General features: G+C 40.0%; 1 protein-coding gene across 1 annotated transcript in view; it reads right to left on the reverse strand.

Moving 5' to 3' along the window:
• SPOCK1 (SPARC (osteonectin), cwcv and kazal like domains proteoglycan 1) overlaps positions 1-18,109 on the reverse strand; it is a 914,642-nt gene that overhangs the window by 12,547 nt on the left and 883,986 nt on the right. Inside the window, exons 8-9 of the mRNA XM_007938930.2 lie at positions 15,367-15,483; positions 5,109-5,330 (exon numbers count right to left, since the gene is read on the reverse strand). Of these exons, the coding sequence (XP_007937121.1) occupies positions 5,109-5,330; positions 15,367-15,483 (339 nt within the window). The remainder of the gene's footprint in view (positions 1-5,108; positions 5,331-15,366; positions 15,484-18,109) is intronic.

Consider the following 18,109-nt stretch of genomic DNA (forward strand, 5'->3'; position numbering starts at 1 on the left):
CCTTTTGATGGTATCCCACATGAACCTTAGGCTTTCTTCATTTTGTTTTGATTTTTTTTCTGATTGATCAAAAAAGAGAATCTTTAGAGTTTTATCACAATTTGCTTTTGCAGGTCTTGTGGTACCAGAAGGTTCTGTCATTTGCTCACTGTCCTCCAGATATGGCAAAAAAGTTCTGATTCGCAGTACTCTTAGCTCCAGTTCATGCTGTCTCTTTCTACCATACTTGCCCCACACCATACTGGCACCTAAACCATCTAAGCATCTATTTCCACCTATTTCCCTGTGGATTTCACAGAGCCTTCTGGTTTTGCTGCTTATTTCCTGAGAGAGACTGGCTGTGAAATACATTTTGTTAATTTCTGATTTTAAGATGCTTTCAGAGTAAAAGAGAAATATACCAGCGGAAAATGACAAAGAAATGGAGGAACAAACTCTATCTTGGAAGATTAAAGGTAGCATTTATTATGATAATTAACATTTATTGATTTCTTAGAAGTGCCATGCAATGTTCTAGAACTTTATGTCTTAATTTTAATTTTCACAACAATCATATAAATAGGTACCAATATTATACCTATTTTTCAAATGAAAACCGTGTCTTTGTAACTACGGAAAGATATAAATTATAGGCATTTACAAGATTATTTGCTCTGGAAAAGAAGGAAAATCTAAAGCATTTATGCATCCTCTGTTATCAGACAGTTTTACTATGAGGCAAGTTGACTTCCTGCTAGTTGTAAGTACTGACCCTTCTCTAAAACTGTTCTATAACAATTAAAAATACTCTAGTTATTGAAAGATAAAGAAGATGAATCAGATAGTAATCTACTCAAAATGCTGTAAGAAAAACAGAAGAGAAAGTAACACAGACCTCCAGATAAAGAATCAATATCAAAATTTTTCCTGCTAAACAGATGAAAATAATTAACCAAAGATTTCCCTAAGAAATCCAAGAATATAATGAAAAATGGACTCTGTAAGACTAGAGATCAAGGCAGAGATATAAAAACTTAAGGATAAAAATAATACAGAAAGGGGAAAATGAACAATTGAAGAAATAAAGGCTGTACTCAAAGCTATACAAGTTTTATGAAACATGCATTTTATTCATGTTCCTCAGAAGAGACCAATCAAATGGAAGAAAAAAGTTTTAAAGACACAGATAATTTAAGAAAAATTTCCTGAAAATTATAACTAAAAAACAAAAAACTTAATTCTAAAGCTTGAAATAGTATAACATGCCTCAGGAACAAAAGTGATACAGACAGCACAAAACTGAGACTAGGAAGTTAATGTCTTTGAAAACCAAGAAAGAATTCTTTGTTTTCCAGGTGAAATGATTATATCACCAATAAAGGAAAAACAGAAACAAAAATATTGGAATGGTTTTACATTTTTCTATAGTTTCATCCAGTGCTATGAAAATAATGCTTAAAAAAACCCAAAAAACCAAACTCACTGCTGTTGAGTCAGATCCAACTCATAGTGACCCCTCCTTGGGTTTCTGAGGCGGTATCACTACGGAAGTACATTGCCCAGTCTTCCTTCCGAGGAGTGGCTGGTGGGTTTGAATCACCAGCCTTCTGTTTGTAGTCAAATGCCTTAGGCACCATGCCACCAGAGAATACCAGATATCAATATTTAATGGCCTGCAGCTAATGGAAAGCTTTAGAGAAAATCTCAGCCTGAAATACATTAATAAGTAGGAAATAATAAGCATGATGTAATCACTCACCTCAAAGTTTTAGATATAATACCAATACAATGATTTATAGAAATGTGGATGTGAAATAGAAATCCCAGAAGTGGTTCTGAGTTTTGGAGGGATGTGGTGGGAATCTAACAAAAAAAAACAAAGGATCTAACTTACTTCTTTAAAAAAAAACAAACCAACAACAACAAAAAGGAGAAAACAAACACTACAAATTATTTACTCAACTCATCCCAGGGGCCTGCCCATGCTACAGGTGGGGGTCCTGCCTTCTCCAGCAGATGCTGCAAGGGAAGTCTATAAAGAGACATCCCATGGGCCAGGCCACCAGTTCTGGCTCAGAATTCTGGCACTGCACCCTAGGGGGAGCATTGCTGTTGTTGTTGGGTACCACTGAGTAGATTCTGACTCATAGTGACCCATGTGACAGAGTAAAGGTGCCCCATAGGGCTTCCTATGCTATAATCTTTACAAAAGCAGATTGCTAGGTCTTTCTCCCAGGGAGCTGCTGGATAGGTCTGAACCACCAACCTTTAGATTAGAAGTCAAGCCCTTAATTGTTGTGCTACCAGGGCTTCTTAGGGGAAGTATTAGCACTAGGATTTGCCTCATTTAAGCTTTAGGGAACTCAGGCTAAGATCATAGATCTCAAGCCTAAAACTATAGTTATACTCAATGCTCAATCACTATAAGCATTTCTAGTAAAATAAAATATGTGGCTATTATTTAACATTGATTTGGATGTAGTAGCTGATATAATTAGAAAAGAGAAATGAGGTATAAAAATCAAAAAGGATGAGAAAAAATGATCACTATTTGCATATGATATGATTGCACACCTGAAAAATCCAAGCAAATCAACCAGAATAACTATTACAATCAAGATAAGAATTTACTAAGGTGGTTGGGTACAAAATTAATAATGTAAAAACCACCAGTGAGGAAAAGTAATGGGAAAAACCTATCTCATTTACAACAGCAACAAAAATAAACACAAGGAAAGTACAATATCTGTGAGAACAAAACTTTAAAGTATAACTAATTGATATACTTCTAGTCCTATTCTAGGATAAAAAGATTCACTACTACACAGCTATCAATTTTCCCTGAATTAAGCTATTCTTGCCTGATTCTAATGAAGTACAAGTTGAGTTTTGTTTTTTTTTTAATCAGATAAACAGATTCTAAAATTGCAAAGGGAAAAGAAACATAGAAGAACATCCATGAAAATTCTCTTAAAAGAAGAGTAATGGAAGGAGGTGGTAAATAGCTCCAGTAGATACTAAAACATATTGTAAAACAATGGTGATTTGAATAGTTTAGAACTTGTTTGTGAATAGTTGTATAAGCAGGAAAAAAGATCTGGGATTACTCATAGTGATCCTGTAGGACAGAGTGGAACTGCCCCATTGGCTTTCTAAGGCTGTAAATCTTTATGGAACTAGACTGCCTCATCTTTCTCCTGCAGAGCAGCTGGTGGATTTGAATCATTGACCTTTTGGTTAGCAGCTGAATGCTTTAACCACTATGCCACCAGAGCTCATTTATAAGCATGTACAAAAAAACAAACCAAAATGCACTGCCATCAATTCTGACTCACAGCGACCCCTAGAAGTTTTCCAAGGCTATAAGTCTTGATGGAACTAGACTGCCTCACCTTTCTCCAATGGAACTCCTGGTGGGTTCAAATCACCAAGCTTTTGGTTAGCAACCAAATGCTTGAACCACTATGTCACCAGAGCTCCTTATAAGCACACATAGAAGGTGGAGAAAGACAGGTTAATCAGTAAATGATGGAGGGCAGCTGGAAACCAGCTGGGGGTTAGGGGCAGAAACTCAATCATACACCAAAATAAAATCCAGAGTGAAACAAGATTTAAACAAACAAAGGTACTAAAAATAATAAAAGAATTACTTTACTGTAGTAAAGTGGGAAATCCTTTCAAAGCTTAATGTAAGTTTCATAGCTTCTAAGAAGCCACATAGTAAAAGATTGAGAAATATGACTATCTTAAAATTTAAAATATCTCTTTAGCAAAATTGCAAAGACAAAATCCAAGTTGGGAAAAAAAGATTTGAAACACTTTTGACTGGAAAATTTTAAAGTCCTTAAAATAGAGAAAGTTCTTAAATAAAACTCCCCCAAAAACCAAGAGCTTAATAGAAAGAGTGTGTACAGAGAACATAGAGATATTTCAAGGAAAAGGAGAGTCAAGAGTGTCTCGAACATATATAAAAATGTTCAAGGTAAATCATAAGAAAAGTGAAATGAAGCATCTAAACTAACAAACAAACAAACAAATCTAACTCATAGTGACCCTATAAGGACAGAGTGACCCTTTGCCCCTTTTGGCAATGATCACGTTTGGCAGTGCCATGGAGAAGTAGGTAGCTATATATTTTTGGTGAGAGTATAAATTGGTAAATGGCAAAACCTCTTTGAAATGCAAATTGGTAAAATTGCTCATATTTTAAAATGCCCATGCTCTTTTGGCCAGTAATTCTGCTTCTAGGAATATATCTTATAATCCTGTAAATTTTTACACATACACTTACTTTTCACTGAATGTCCCTTTGAAATGCCTAAAAATTTCCCTGCATACATGTTTTATTTGTACATACATGCATGCATGCATGCATATACGTACATACATTAAATGCTCTAATATGACTAGCCATTCTTTTTTCCTGTGGGTGGTTTCTGCCAGCCATGTTTGCGGTATGTTAACCTTGATAACTGATCCTGGCTGGACTAGATTGTTCTGGTGTTTGGGATTAGATTTAGATACAAGCCAATCACTGTTGGTCCTGTGAAATGTGGACCAGAGCACTTGGGCACACACCTGGGAAGTGGGGGCAGAAGGAAGTAGAAGTAGACCATGCCACCCCACAGGGAGAACTGAACACTAGACTCTCGGCCCTGTGAATCTTCCAGTTCCTAGTTTGCATTCCTCCTGCAGACTGCTTCTCCTCTCTGACTTGGGTTGCGGGAGGTAGCTCTGTATCTTTTCCATTTATTGCCCAAATCTTTCCTCTTTATTTCTTAAGCTACCTGTTATTTAAAACTAAAATATATTTGTCTAAGATATTCAGAATAAATCCATACTTACTGTAGAGAAGCTGACAAGTAGCTTGCCCTAAAGAGAACATGGAGAATTAATGTGATAATGGTAATTATTAGGCTGTCATATTTGGACAGTAGTTTTCACATTGAGAATCTCACAATAGGAGGAATGACCTTTTGGGTTTACCATTAAATGGCATGAATTCCTTATTCTCCAAATGTATCTTTCTGTCCACTAATCCCTATCTACTTCCCCGATGTGTGATATGTGGTTCTTCCCTACCCCAACATGGCTACCCTAGGCTCTGAAGGCATGCACATCTGCCTTACCCCCAGGCTTCTGGAAGCAGTAGCACCATTCATTGTTAGAAAGCTTGCCATCCTTGAATGAGTCACAGGAGTTGAAGAGGGGCTTGATGCAGGGCTCGTACTTATCCAAGTAGATGGCATTGATCTCAGAGTGGTCAAGCAGGAGGTCATAGTTCATGTCCAGCTTGTTGAACATCCAGCCAAGGGAGTCCTTGCAGATAGGCAGGATGCTGGTGTCAAACCCTGCCAAAGGAATGGCACATCTTAGCCACCACCAAGCTTGCCTTCCCCACCTTTTTCAAATCCCAGCTATTTTGCTCAAAGAGATGACTCAGAGGCCACCCCCCCCTCTTCTTCCCTGAGGCTGTTTCCCTCCCAGGGCACAGTCTTATTGGCACCCTACTGGAATATTACAGCTTTTTATTTTAGGCTGTTTTGTTTTTTAAGTGAAACAATTTTAAATGCACTGAAACAGAAGTCAGCATTTGAGCAAAATACATTCTAAAGGGAACAAGTCCTCAATGCTAATTCATTTGTAATATAAATATGGATTTTTCAGTTACTAGACTTGCTTAAAACAAGGTATGCCTGAAAGGAAGAATACAAATAAGGTGAGTAAAGGGAATAAATAGTAATACTGAAATCTGTGCTTTCACATTTAGGGGGGAACAAAAGCTTATTTGAAAAACAAAAGAAAATATTATAAAAAAAGAAGGCAATAAATTGAAACTACATTTTAGTATAATCCAGTAGCACTGATTATATCCCACAGGATTGTTAAATCCAAGAAGTCTGAACATTAATGGCAAAACAAGCCAGGTACCTGCCTGTTTCCCATTTTTCTTTTCTGAAATCCCCTAAAGAGATACATGATATGGAATCCAAATAGACTCAAACAATAATTTCTTTCTTATTTCCCTGGGGAGAGGTGGTGGTTTTCTTAAAGAATTATTTGGTTCCAGAATGGAAACTGTATGTACTCAAACAATAACACTTCGCTTACTACTTCGGATACTGAATCTACTGCAGACAAATCCCAAAGAACACACGATCTAAATTTAAAATTCTTTCTTTCAAAATCAAAGGCACTATAAAATCCAGTTATTCTATAAGCTGAACTTCTAGGCCTGGTTTTATTTTCCCAGAATAATCATGATAAAAGGTAACTTCTGTGATACATGTGTGACTACACACGTAGCACTCTTCTAAGCACTTCAGAATTATCTTACTGAACCCTTGCAACATCCCTATGCAACAGTACCATGTCATCACTTTACAGATGAAAAAACAAGGCTCAAAGCTTAGGTTACTTACTCCAGGTCCTGTGGTCACGGAGTTGAGATTCAAACCCAGGCAGCCCAATCCTGAGTTGACATTTTTAACCCCTCCTCCCCCAGAGCTGTCTTTAACCTTGCTTGATCCTGTTGCCTTGCGGACATCTGTTTTACTAGGGTGCCATGTTTACAGATGGGCAATATGGTGGATATGTGTGTAGAGGAAAGACACAGCAACTGCAATCTGGGGGCACAGTGAGGTCATTTCAGCTACTGCCCATCTGATTACCCACTTCTGCCCCCACAGCTCAGCCATTGAGGTTCCGTGTGTTATGCCAGGAACTCCTGCTCAGTCAGCAGGATATGAGACACAGCAAAGCGTGCCTACCCTTTTAAAAGCAATGTCTTCACAGAAGGGTCTTAACTATCCAGAAGCCAGTAAAGCAAGTTAAGCACATTTTCCTCTGAGGAACTCCTTTCTTCCCTATTGTCACTGCCTGTCCTGTTCTTTCAGTAGCCTCAGTCAGCACTGTCACACGTTGTTGCTATTAGCCGTGTCACGTCAACCCCTTATTCATGCTGACACCATGCCTGATGGAACAATAAGCTGCCTAGATCTGTGCCATCCCCATAATCTATAGCAGATGAGACTACTGTGGTCTATAGCATTTCCCTGGCTGATTTTCAGAAGTAGATTGTCAGGCCTTTGTTCATAGTCCATCTTAGTCTGGAAGCTCCACTGAATCCTGTCCAGCATCACAGCAACTTGCAAGCCTCCACTGATGGTGACTGCACATGAGGTTCAGTGGCTGGAAATCAAACCCAAGACTCCTATTTGGAGGGTGAAAGAATTCTACTACTGAACCACCAACGTCTTAGACTAGCATATAAAACCCATTGTCATTAAGTCGATTCCAACTCATAGCAACCCTATTGTTGTTGTTAGGCACCCTTAGGTTGCCTCTGTCCGACTCATAGCAATCCTGTGCACAGCAGAATGAAACACTGCCCGGTGCCATGCCAGGTCCATGATCCCTGCTACACTTGAGCTCATCGCTGCAGCCACTATGTCTATCCATCTCCTTGAGGGCCTTCCCCTCTTTCATTGACCCTCCACCTTACCAAGCATGACCTCCTTCTCTAGGGGATGGTCCATTCTGACAACATGACCAAAGTAAGTGAGACGAAGTCTGGCCATCCTCACTTCCAATGAGCATTCCAGCTGCACCTCCTCCAGGATAGATTTGTTAGATCTTTTAGCAGTCTATGGCACTTTTAGCACTCTTTGACAGCACCCCAACTCAAAAGGATCAACTTTTCCTCAGTCTTCCTTACTCATTGTCCAGCTCTCACATGCATATGAGGTGATTGAAAATACCATGGCTTGTGTAAGATGTGAGGAGCTTTGGTGGCACAGAGCCTAAGACATTTGATGTAACCAGAAGGCCGACAGTTCAAACCCACCAGCCACTCCTCAGAAGGAAGGTCAGGCAATCTATTTCCGTAGTGATACTGCCTCGGAAACTCAAGGAGGGGTCACTACAACTCTGATCTGACTCAAGGGCAGTTCACTTGTTTTTTTGTGTGTGTCAAGCACACCTTAGTCTGCAAGGAGACATCTTGGCTCTTCAGCACTTGAAAGAGATCCTTTGCAGCTGATTTGCCTAGTGCTACACGTCTTCTGATGTCCTGGCTGCTGCTTCCATTGGTGTTGATTGTAGAACCCAGCAATGTGAAGTCTTTGACAACTTCAATCTTTTCTCCATTTATTGTGATGCTGCTTATAGATCCAGTTGAGGATTTTTGTTTTCTTTATATTGAAATGGTAGCTCTGGTGGCGTAGTGCCTAAGGCATTTGACTGCTAACAAGAAATCTGGCAATTCAAGCCCACCAGCCACTCCTGGGAAAGGAGGTCGGATAGTGATACCACCTGGGAAACCCAAGGAGAGGTCCTATGAGTCAGATCTGACTCCATGACAGTGTGTTGCATTGTATTTGCATTTATATAGAGATGTAATGGCCTCCTTGGGTCTGAGGCGGTATCACTACGGAAGTAGATTGCTCAATCTTCCTTCTGAGGAGTGTTTATTGGGTTTGAACCGCCAGAATTCTGGTTAGCAGTCAAGTGCCTTAGGCACTATGCCACCAGAGCTCCTGAGAGTAATCCATACTGCAAACTGTGTTCTTCAATCTTCATCAGTAAGTGCTTCTAGTCATCCTCACTTTCAGCAAGCAAAGTTGTGTTGTCAGCATATTGCAGGTTGTTAATGACTCTTCCTCTAATCGTGATGCCACATTGTTCTTCATATAGTCCAGCCTCTCAGATTATTTGCCCAGGATACAGATTGAACAAGTATGGTAAAAGGATACAACCCTGACACACTACACTCCCTTCTTGATTTTAAACCATGCAGTGTCCCCTTGTTCTGTTCAAACAACAGCCTCCTGGTCTATGTACTCAAGAGTACAATTAAGTGTTCTGAAATTCCCATTCTTCTCAATGTTACCCATAATTTGTTATGATCCACACGATCAAATGCTTTTGCATAGTCAATAAAACACAAGTAAACATCTTTCTGGTATTCTTTGTTTTGAGCCAAGATCCATCTGACATCAGCTATGATATCCCTCATTCCACTTCCTCTTCTGAATCCAGCTTGCATTTCTGGAAGTTCTCTGTCAATATACTGCTCCGACCATTTTTGAATTATCTTCAGTAAGATTTTACTTGCATGCAATATTAACGATATTGTTCAATAATTTTCGCATTCTGTGGGATCACCTTTCTTTGGAATGGGTACAAATATGGATCTTTTCCAGTCAGTTGACCAGATAGCTGTCTTCCAAATCTCTTGGCATAGCTGAGTGAGTACCTCCAGCAGGGGATCCATTTGTTGAAACATCTCAGTGGGTGTTCCATCAATCCCTGGAGCCTTGTGCTCTGCCACTTCCTTCAGTGCAGCTTCGATTTCTTCCTTCAGTACCATTGGTTCTTGATCATATGCCACCACCTGAAATGGATGAAGATTGACAAGTTCTTATTGGTACAGTGACTCTGTGTATTCCTTCCATCTTGTTTTGGTGCTTTCTGCATCATTCAATATTTTGCCCATAAATCTTTCAATATTGCAACTCGAGGCTTAAATTTTTTCCTCAGTTCTTTCAGCTTGAGAAATGCTGAGTGTGTTCTCCTCTTTGGGTCTTCTAACTCCACGCCTTTGCACATTTCATTTTGGTAATTGACTTCGTCTGTTCGAGCTGCTCTTTGAAATCTGTTCAGCTCTTTTATCTTGTCATTTCATCCATCTGCTTTAGCTACTCTCCACTCAAGGGCAAGTTTCAGAGTCTCTTCTGACATCCATTTTGGTCTTTTCTTCCTTTCTTGTCTTTTTAATGAACTCTTGCTTTCTTCATGGATGATGTTCTTGATGTCATCCATAATTTTTCTGGTTTTCGGTTATTGATGTTCAATGCATCAAAACTATTTTTTAGATAGTCTCTAAATACAGGAGAGATATATTCAAGGTCATATTTTAGCTCTCATGGACTTGTTTTAATTGTCTTCAACTTCAACTTGAACTGGCATATGAGCAGTGATGATGTGTTCCACAATCAGCTCCTGGTCTTGTTTTGGCTGAAGATATTGAGCTTTTCCATCACCTCTTGCCACAGATGTAGTCAATCTGATTCCTGTGTACTCCATCTGGTGAAGTTCATGTATATGGCCACAATTTGTGTTGATGAAAAAGGGTTAATGCAATGAATAAGTCATTGGTCTTGCAAAATTCTATCATGTGATCTCCAGTGTTATTCCTGACACCAAGGCCAAATATTCCAACTACCAGTGATTTTTCTTTGTTTCCAACTTTTGCATTCCAATCACCAGTGATAATTAACACAACTTGATTGCATGTTTGGTCAATTTCAGACTGTAGAAGTTGATAAAAATCTTCAATTTCCTCATCTTTGGCTCTGGTGGTTGGTACATAAATTTGAATAATAGTAGTATTAACTGGTTTTCCTTGTAGACGTATGGATACTATCCTATCACTGACAGCACTGTACTTCAGGACAGATCTTGAAACACCCTTTGTAAGGATGAATGCCATGTCATTCCTCTTCAAATTGCCATTCCTGGCATAGTAGATCATATGGTTGTCTGATTCAAAATGGCCAAAACTGGTCCATTTCAGCTCACTAATGCCTAACATATCAATCTTCATGCATTCCATTTCATTTTTGACAACTTCCAATTTTCCTAGATTCATACTTTATACATTCCATGTTCCAATTATTAATAGATGTTTGCAGCTGTTTCTCCTCAATTTGAGTCATGCTATGTCAGCAAATGGAGGTCTCAAGACCTTTACTTTATCCATATCATTAAGGTCGGTTTTACTCTGAGGAGGCAGCTCTTTCCCAGTTGTATTTTGTGTGCCTTCTGACCTAAGGGGCTTGTCTTCCTGTACTGTATTGGACAATGTTCATAAAGTTGCCTAGTGATGCATCAGACAGTGTTTGTCTGGTATTCATAATGTTTTCCCTGGCCAATTCTTTGAGAAGTAAATGGCCTCTTCCTTCTTCCTTTGTTGTTGTTATATGCTGTTGAGTCAGACCCTAGTCATAGCAACCCCTTCTTGGGTATCTGAGGCAGTATCACTATGGAAGTAGATTGCCCCATCTTCCTTCTGATCCTTCTTCCTAGTCTGTATCAGTTTGTAAGCCATGAATTATGTACACTATGTGCACCTCTGCTCATGTTTGAAACACCAGTGGCACAGTCTCAAGCCTCACAGCAACATACAAGCCACCACAGTAGGACAAACTGACAGACAAGTTTGTCTCCCTTAGTTGTTTGGAGCCTCCCCACCCTCTCCTTACCTGGGTCCCACAGTTCCGTCTAGTCCCTGGCTTTTTCCCCCACCTCCTGCCTCTTGGGCTGGGGTGGGGCCTATCATTTCCCTCCCCTTACCTGGATCCCATAGCTCTGTCTCATCTCCAGATTCTCCCCCACCCCCGCTTCCTGCCTCTTGGGCTGGGGTGGAGCCTATTGTTTCCCTCCCTTTACATGGATCCAGCAGCTCTGTCTTGTTCCTGGCTTTTCCCCCTGCTTCCTGCCTCTTGGGCTGTGGTGGGGACTGCCATCTCCATCCCCTTACCTGGATCAGTCACTTTAAATATCCAAAATAGCAACCCTATAGGATAGAGCAGAATTGCCCCAAAGGGTTTCCAAGGCTATAAATCTTTATGAAAGTAGATTGCCACATCTTTTCTCCCTGAACAGCTGGTGGGGTTGAACTGCTGCCCTTTCAGTTATTGTCAAACACCAAGCACTTAACCACTATGCTGCCAGGGTTCCTGCACTGGCATATAACACCCCCCCCAAAAAAAAACTCACTGTTGTCTAGTTGATTCAACTCAGGCAATATCTCCATGGAAGTAGATTGCCCAATCTTCCTTCTGAGGAGTGGCTGATGGGTTTGAACTACCAGCCTTCTGGTTAGCAGTCAAATGCCTTAGGCACTATGGTAAATGTTTAATAAATATTTGTTCAGAAAAATTTTCTAGCTATGGCACAGTTTACTCCTTTAATCAAAAAATCTTTCCATTTTTTGAAATGTATTCATTTTGATTGAAATCTAGGACATCTTAGAAAATATCCTCTCTTTCAAGAAGAGAGACTATGAAACATAATGTGTTTCTTTTACTAAAGTCTCTTCTTTTACTAAAGTCATGGCTTTACTTTTACTAAAGTTATGGCTATGAACAATCTCTATGATGATGAATATGTCCTCAGAGGCTACTGAGTTAGGAAAGTTAATTTACTGTAAATGGTCCTTCCCTTTTGTAAAGAATATCTTACATATATTTATCAATTTTACAGAATATTGATATTTTGATTCATAGGAAAGAGGAGTTTACTGCTGACTGACCACAATAAAAGAACAGTCAAGCTAGTTGGGCAGCAGTAAAAAGGTCAATCCTCTACCTTCCCCACCCCCCAAAAAAAGTGGTACTAGAAAAGAAACTCCTGCCTCTGACATTCTGACATCTATGGCTACCAGGGCTCTCAGGGTGAAGCAGAATTGGGCCCAAGCATGCAGGATTTCCAAGATGCCATACCATAGTCTCAGGGGTTTCATCAGGCTCTATCAGACCATCAATCTGCTCTTTGTTGAAAGGTTGTTCAGAAAACCTAAGGGCCTGGCTGTTCCTGGAGGATCCCAGGGAAAAGTTTCTTCAGAGCATCAGTGAACTAACTGTCCACAAACTCCCAGGGAAGCTCTGGCAGGAAGGGGAGAAAACCCATCTTGCTTCACCTTTCCCATAGATTCTAACCAACAAGGACCACTCTTTGGATGCTTAGATTCTAGGAAGTATATGAGAGCTTAGAATAAGAGATACATGGTGTGTGTAAATAGAGCAGTCTGAAAGCAGAAGAAGCTTAACTCTATTTTAAAGTCTTAACATGAGTCTAGAATCAATGTTGAATTTTAAAGTTGCCTTTTCTAGCAGCAGTCCCTCTAACCTTGATGCTGACCATATTCCCTAAAGGACACACTCTTTTTCTTTGAGGTCTAGCAGGTGTTGATTATCACAATCTATTTCCAGAGGGTCTTTTCATTATGGTCAAACAGATGCAAGATGGTGTGTCTCATACCTGAGGGATCTTGATGCACAGCATTATCAATAAATCTTTACATTGGATCACCAGAAACAGATATGATTGAGGAAGCAATTTTACTAAACAGGTTGCCAGAAAAAAAAAAAAAAAAATCTGTTGTGACTATCCTGTAACGAATCGAAGGGTGTATTCCCTTAACCAATCATCTAATCCCACTTATGTTACTCATCTATCCCTGCTAAATCCCCACTTTCAGATATCCTGCCTTTGTCTCCTCTGATTATCCTTGAACCAATTATGATTTGTTAACTTTTAAATTCTTGTTATATACATAACTTCATAAAAATGTATTTTTCCCAAACTGTCCGGTGCAGCAGCCATCTTTACTCTGTGAATTTGGGCATCTTCCTGGTCAAGGCTGTCTTTGCCAAACAAACTCACTGCTGTGGAGTCGGATCCTACTCATAGATACTCCTCCTTGGGTTTCTGAGACAGTATAGCTACGGCCTCTTTATCCTTCGATAAACTTCTTTTGCTTTAACTTAAGCAGACTCTGGGATGTTGCTATATGACAGAAGTAAATGCTACATTTCCTTAAAGTAAAATATCCCAATTCAGAATGGGCCCTAATATTTGCACTTTAGTGGAATTTCTCCACACCATTAACTTAAAGGTGGTTAAGGGGAAGCTAACCACATCAGACTAAGATGGGCTAGGAAGAAAGACTTGGCAATTTACTTCTGAGAGCCAGCTAATGAAAACCCTGTGGACCACATAGTCTGATCTGCAAGCAATCTTGGAGATAGCAAGACTTGGCAGCCTTTTGTTCCATTGTGCATAGGGTTGCCATGAGTCAGGGGCTAGCTCCATGGCAGCTAACAACAATCATAGCTACCATATGTCACCATTCTTCACTGGTACCCATAGTTGGCTATGGGCAGCATTAAATAAACAAAGAGTAATGAGATCATTTTTATTTTGGCTGAAGAACAGATGTTAGCTCAACTCTGGATCCAAACAGTTGCCAGTTTAGCTTCTTACCTATTTCATTCCATCCAAGAGCATTACCTTCAGAAATTTTATCTGAACAAATAATAATTCTTTAGTGTACAGGTCAGGGATGAGTAAAAATATACTCTATGTTTTATATAACAACAACATATTTTTATATTTTGGCTACAGACAAAAGGCCATAGCAAAAACACATGTATTTGAGCAGTTGTGGTGTTCACCAATCTATTCTGTGCTGCTTGGTGGCAGTATAGAAAAGTCTTCCCCTAACTGTTTTTGAGTTAAAGCATTAAGAAATTCCTCGAAGTGCAAATATAAGGATAAACCCACCCACCCACTGCTGTCGAGTCAGATCTGGCTCATAGCGACCACTCCTTGGGTTTTTGAGGCAGTATCACTATGGAAGTAGATTGCCCAACTTTCCTCCTGAGGAGTGGCTGGTGGATTTGAACTGCCAGTCTTATGGTTAGCTGTCAAATGCCTTAGGTACTATGCCACCAGGGCACCCAAATATGAGGATATACCCTGATTTTTATCCCCAGCTTAAAAAGAGGTTCTGAGTATGTTCTGCCCACTTAATGGAACAAAGAGAGGATGTTTAGGAATCCACATTTTAATGGTGGGTGCGGAGGACACTTATCTGGTCATTTCTATGGAAACTAAAATACAGTCTGACTAATGTACACAAAGATATACCAAAGAAGCTCACTATAGTGTTGTTTATAATAGCTAAATGTTAGTAACTACCTAAATGCCCCCAGAATAAAGATCCCATTAATAAATTATGCCGTATCTATAAATTGGGATTCTATGAAGCTATTACAATGCAGAAGATTAGTTAAGGATTAACATGGAAAGACAGTCAGAGTATATCACTAAATGTTAAAAACAGGTCATAAAACGGTCTATAAAGTATGATTCAGACTTTGTGAATACACACACACACACACACACAAACATCACAACATATACATACACACAGACACATGTTTTTCTCCTAACTGCCAAGGAAAAAGACTAGAAGTATATACCACAACATGCTTTACAGTTATTGACATAGTAGGGTTAGAGTGCTTATTATAATTTTTTTAATATATATATATTTAGTGTATTTTCCAAAATATCTCTAATAAACATATTTTGCAAGCAGATTTTTTTTTAAAACAGAAGTTTTTCTATTTTCTTTATTCTAAGACTTTCCAAAAGTGAGACATAGTTTACAATCAATATTTTATACTTAATATTGTACATTCATCTAATGTAGTGTTTCCTTTTTCATCCCAAAATGCTGTGCAAAATCAACAATATCTAACTGAGAAAATGTGGGATTTAAAATGAAGTAACATAGCAAAAGTAAAGTAGTCTTACTGCCTTGGGCTGTGTCAGAGATGGTAGGCTTAATGACTCTGCTTGCATCCTCATGAAGGGCTCCAAACCAGTCTTTCAGCCGGGAAGCCAGGTTCCTCAACTCCTTGTCTGTGCAGGCTGGAGAAAAGCAAATGGAAGAAACAATTAGCCCGTGGGTTTCTCCCCCGTTAGCTCCTTGCCCACAATGTACTTTCATTGACAAAGCCATAATCAAAACAAACTTCTTCCTGCATCCATAAATCACCCCTCACTCTGAAAACACCCCAAAGGATGTTGCTGTCACAGGTAGAGTATGACAAAGGGAGAGCCTAGATTCCCAGGGCAATCATCAGTGTTCAGAACTTGCATTTGGACTGCTTCCGAGCTACTAAAGCTAACCGTAATGGCCTTACAGTTGGGCAGCATTCTTCAAAGATGTTCACACATCCTTTTTTTTTAAACTGGATAGAACTTGTTATTGTTGCATGCTATCAAGTTGATTTCAACTCATAGTGATCCCATAGGACAGAGTAGAACTGCCCTATAGAGTTTCCAAGGCTGTAATCTTTTTATTTTTTTTAATTTTTATTGTGATTTGAGTGACAGTTTACAGAGCAAATTCACTTTCCATACAGCAGTTCATATACACTTTGTCTCATGACATTGACTACAATTTACCACAATGCAACAGCTCCCCTCCCACTTCCTCCCTATAGGTACCTCTTCCCTGTGTCCTTCCCTCTCATGCACTCCTGCCCTCTGAGCTGTCTTCCTGTGGATACACAGACCTTCTATTCTCCCATGATTGATCTCTCCAAGGAGTGTATCTACCTAATGTAAATGTTCAGCTCATATGCCTGTCTTTTGTTTGGGTGGAAGCCACAGGGGTGGGTTCAGTTCCAGACCTGAAGGGCAACGAGAGGCCATAGTCTCAGTGGTTCCATCAGGCTCTATCAGACCAGCAAACCTGGTCTTTTTTTTTTTTTAATTTTGAGTTTTGTTCTCCATTGTTCTACCACTCTATCCAGGATTTCCTACAGAAATCCCCTTTTGAGGGGTTGACAGTGGTAGCCAGGGACCCTCTAGCTCTTCTGGTCTCATAGCTGTATAGGCTGAGGATCACATGGTATAGCAGTCATTTGGATTACTTGTTTCCATGTGTTTGGTTTTCTTCATTCTTCTCTGCTCTGGATGAGGACAGACCCATCATTGCTTCTAGATGGCCGCTTGCAAACTTTTAAGATCCCAGTTGCTACTTACCAAAGTAGGATGTGGAACAATGTTTTTGTGCAGTATGTTATGCCAAGTGAGCTTGATGTCTCCTACAACTATGGTCCCAAGCCCACAGTTCCAACTATTTGCTCCCTCTGGATAGCTGGCTGTGGCCAAGACTCAAGCTGTAATCTTTATGGAAGCAGATTGTCATATCTTGCCTCTGCAGAGCAGCTGGTGGGTTCAAACTGCCAACCTTTTGGTTAGCAGCTGAGAACTTAACAATCGTGCCATTTTTTTACTAAAACAAGGTGTAATGACCTCACAGTTGGTTGTTGTTGTGTGCCGTCGAGTCGGACCCAACTCATAGCGACCCCTCCTTGGTTTCCGAGGCAGTGTCACTTGCCCCATCTTCCTTCCGAGGAGTGGCTGGTGGGTTTGAACTGCCAGCCTTCTGGTTAGCAGTCAAGTTCTTAGGCACTATGCTACCAGAGCTCCTTCACAGTTGGTTAACTTCCTCCAAAGGTGGTCACGGATCTTTTCATTAACCAGATAAAACTTGCTACTGCAGTTTTGCCAGAGAAGGTCACATTTTCTATTAAACTCAGACCAAGAGATTAACACCAGGAATAGTTAATGCTTTTAGGCAGAGGCTGCCGAGGACACCAAAAGATTCCAGTAATAGAAGGTGCTCAATTCTATTTTATCTCAACATTTAGATTTGTGGACTTGGCCTATTTGGCTGCCCTCTCTACAGATTCATTCTTGACTTTCCACATGCTAATTCTTGGTACTGAGGATCCTGGCAAAGGGCTCAGGCAGTATGCTGTTACCAAGATGCAGTAAAACCAGCAATGCATTTGGTGCCTTTTAACATCTGGCGAAGAACACTAAAGGTACGATGGGCTGCCAGAAGAACAAACAAATCTATCCTGGAAGAAATGTACCTGGAATGCTCCTTGTAAGCAAAAATGACCAGACTTTGTCTTATCAACTTTTTTCATGTTGTCAGAAGGGACCATTCCCTGGAGAAGAATATCATACTTGGTAAAGCAGAGGGTCAGCAAAAAAAGAGGAAGACCCTCAACAAGATGGACTGATGCAGTGGGACTGTGAGGATGATGCATAAATGGGCAGTATATAGGGTTACTAGTTGAGTTGGTGGCACCTAATGACAACCACATCTAAAAGGACAGAAATTTAAGACCTGAGCAGTCAAAATCCCAATGAGTAAGAAGGGACAAAGAACTGAATCCTGCAACTGCCACTTTCTCCAGCTTCTCTAAAGCTGCAGGAGGCTATAAGCCAGCAAGACCAAAAAACCAAATCAAAATCACTGCCATCGAGTTGGATCCAACTAATATTGACCCCTCCTTGGGTTTCAAGGGTGGTATCACTATGGAAGTAGATTGCCCAATCTTCCTTCTGAGGAGTGGCTAGTGGGCCAGCAAAACACCCTAAATGCACAGCTGAGTTCTGACTGTCTTGTGGTGCTGAGAAGGCACAGATCAGAATTCCAAACCTGCCATCTTTGATGGGTCCCAGTAGACAC

This window comes from Orycteropus afer, unplaced genomic scaffold (genome assembly GCF_000298275.1).
Source record: "Orycteropus afer afer isolate SDZICR_OR568_19922 unplaced genomic scaffold, OryAfe1.0 scaffold00056, whole genome shotgun sequence".
Lineage (NCBI taxonomy): Eukaryota > Metazoa > Chordata > Mammalia > Tubulidentata > Orycteropodidae > Orycteropus > Orycteropus afer.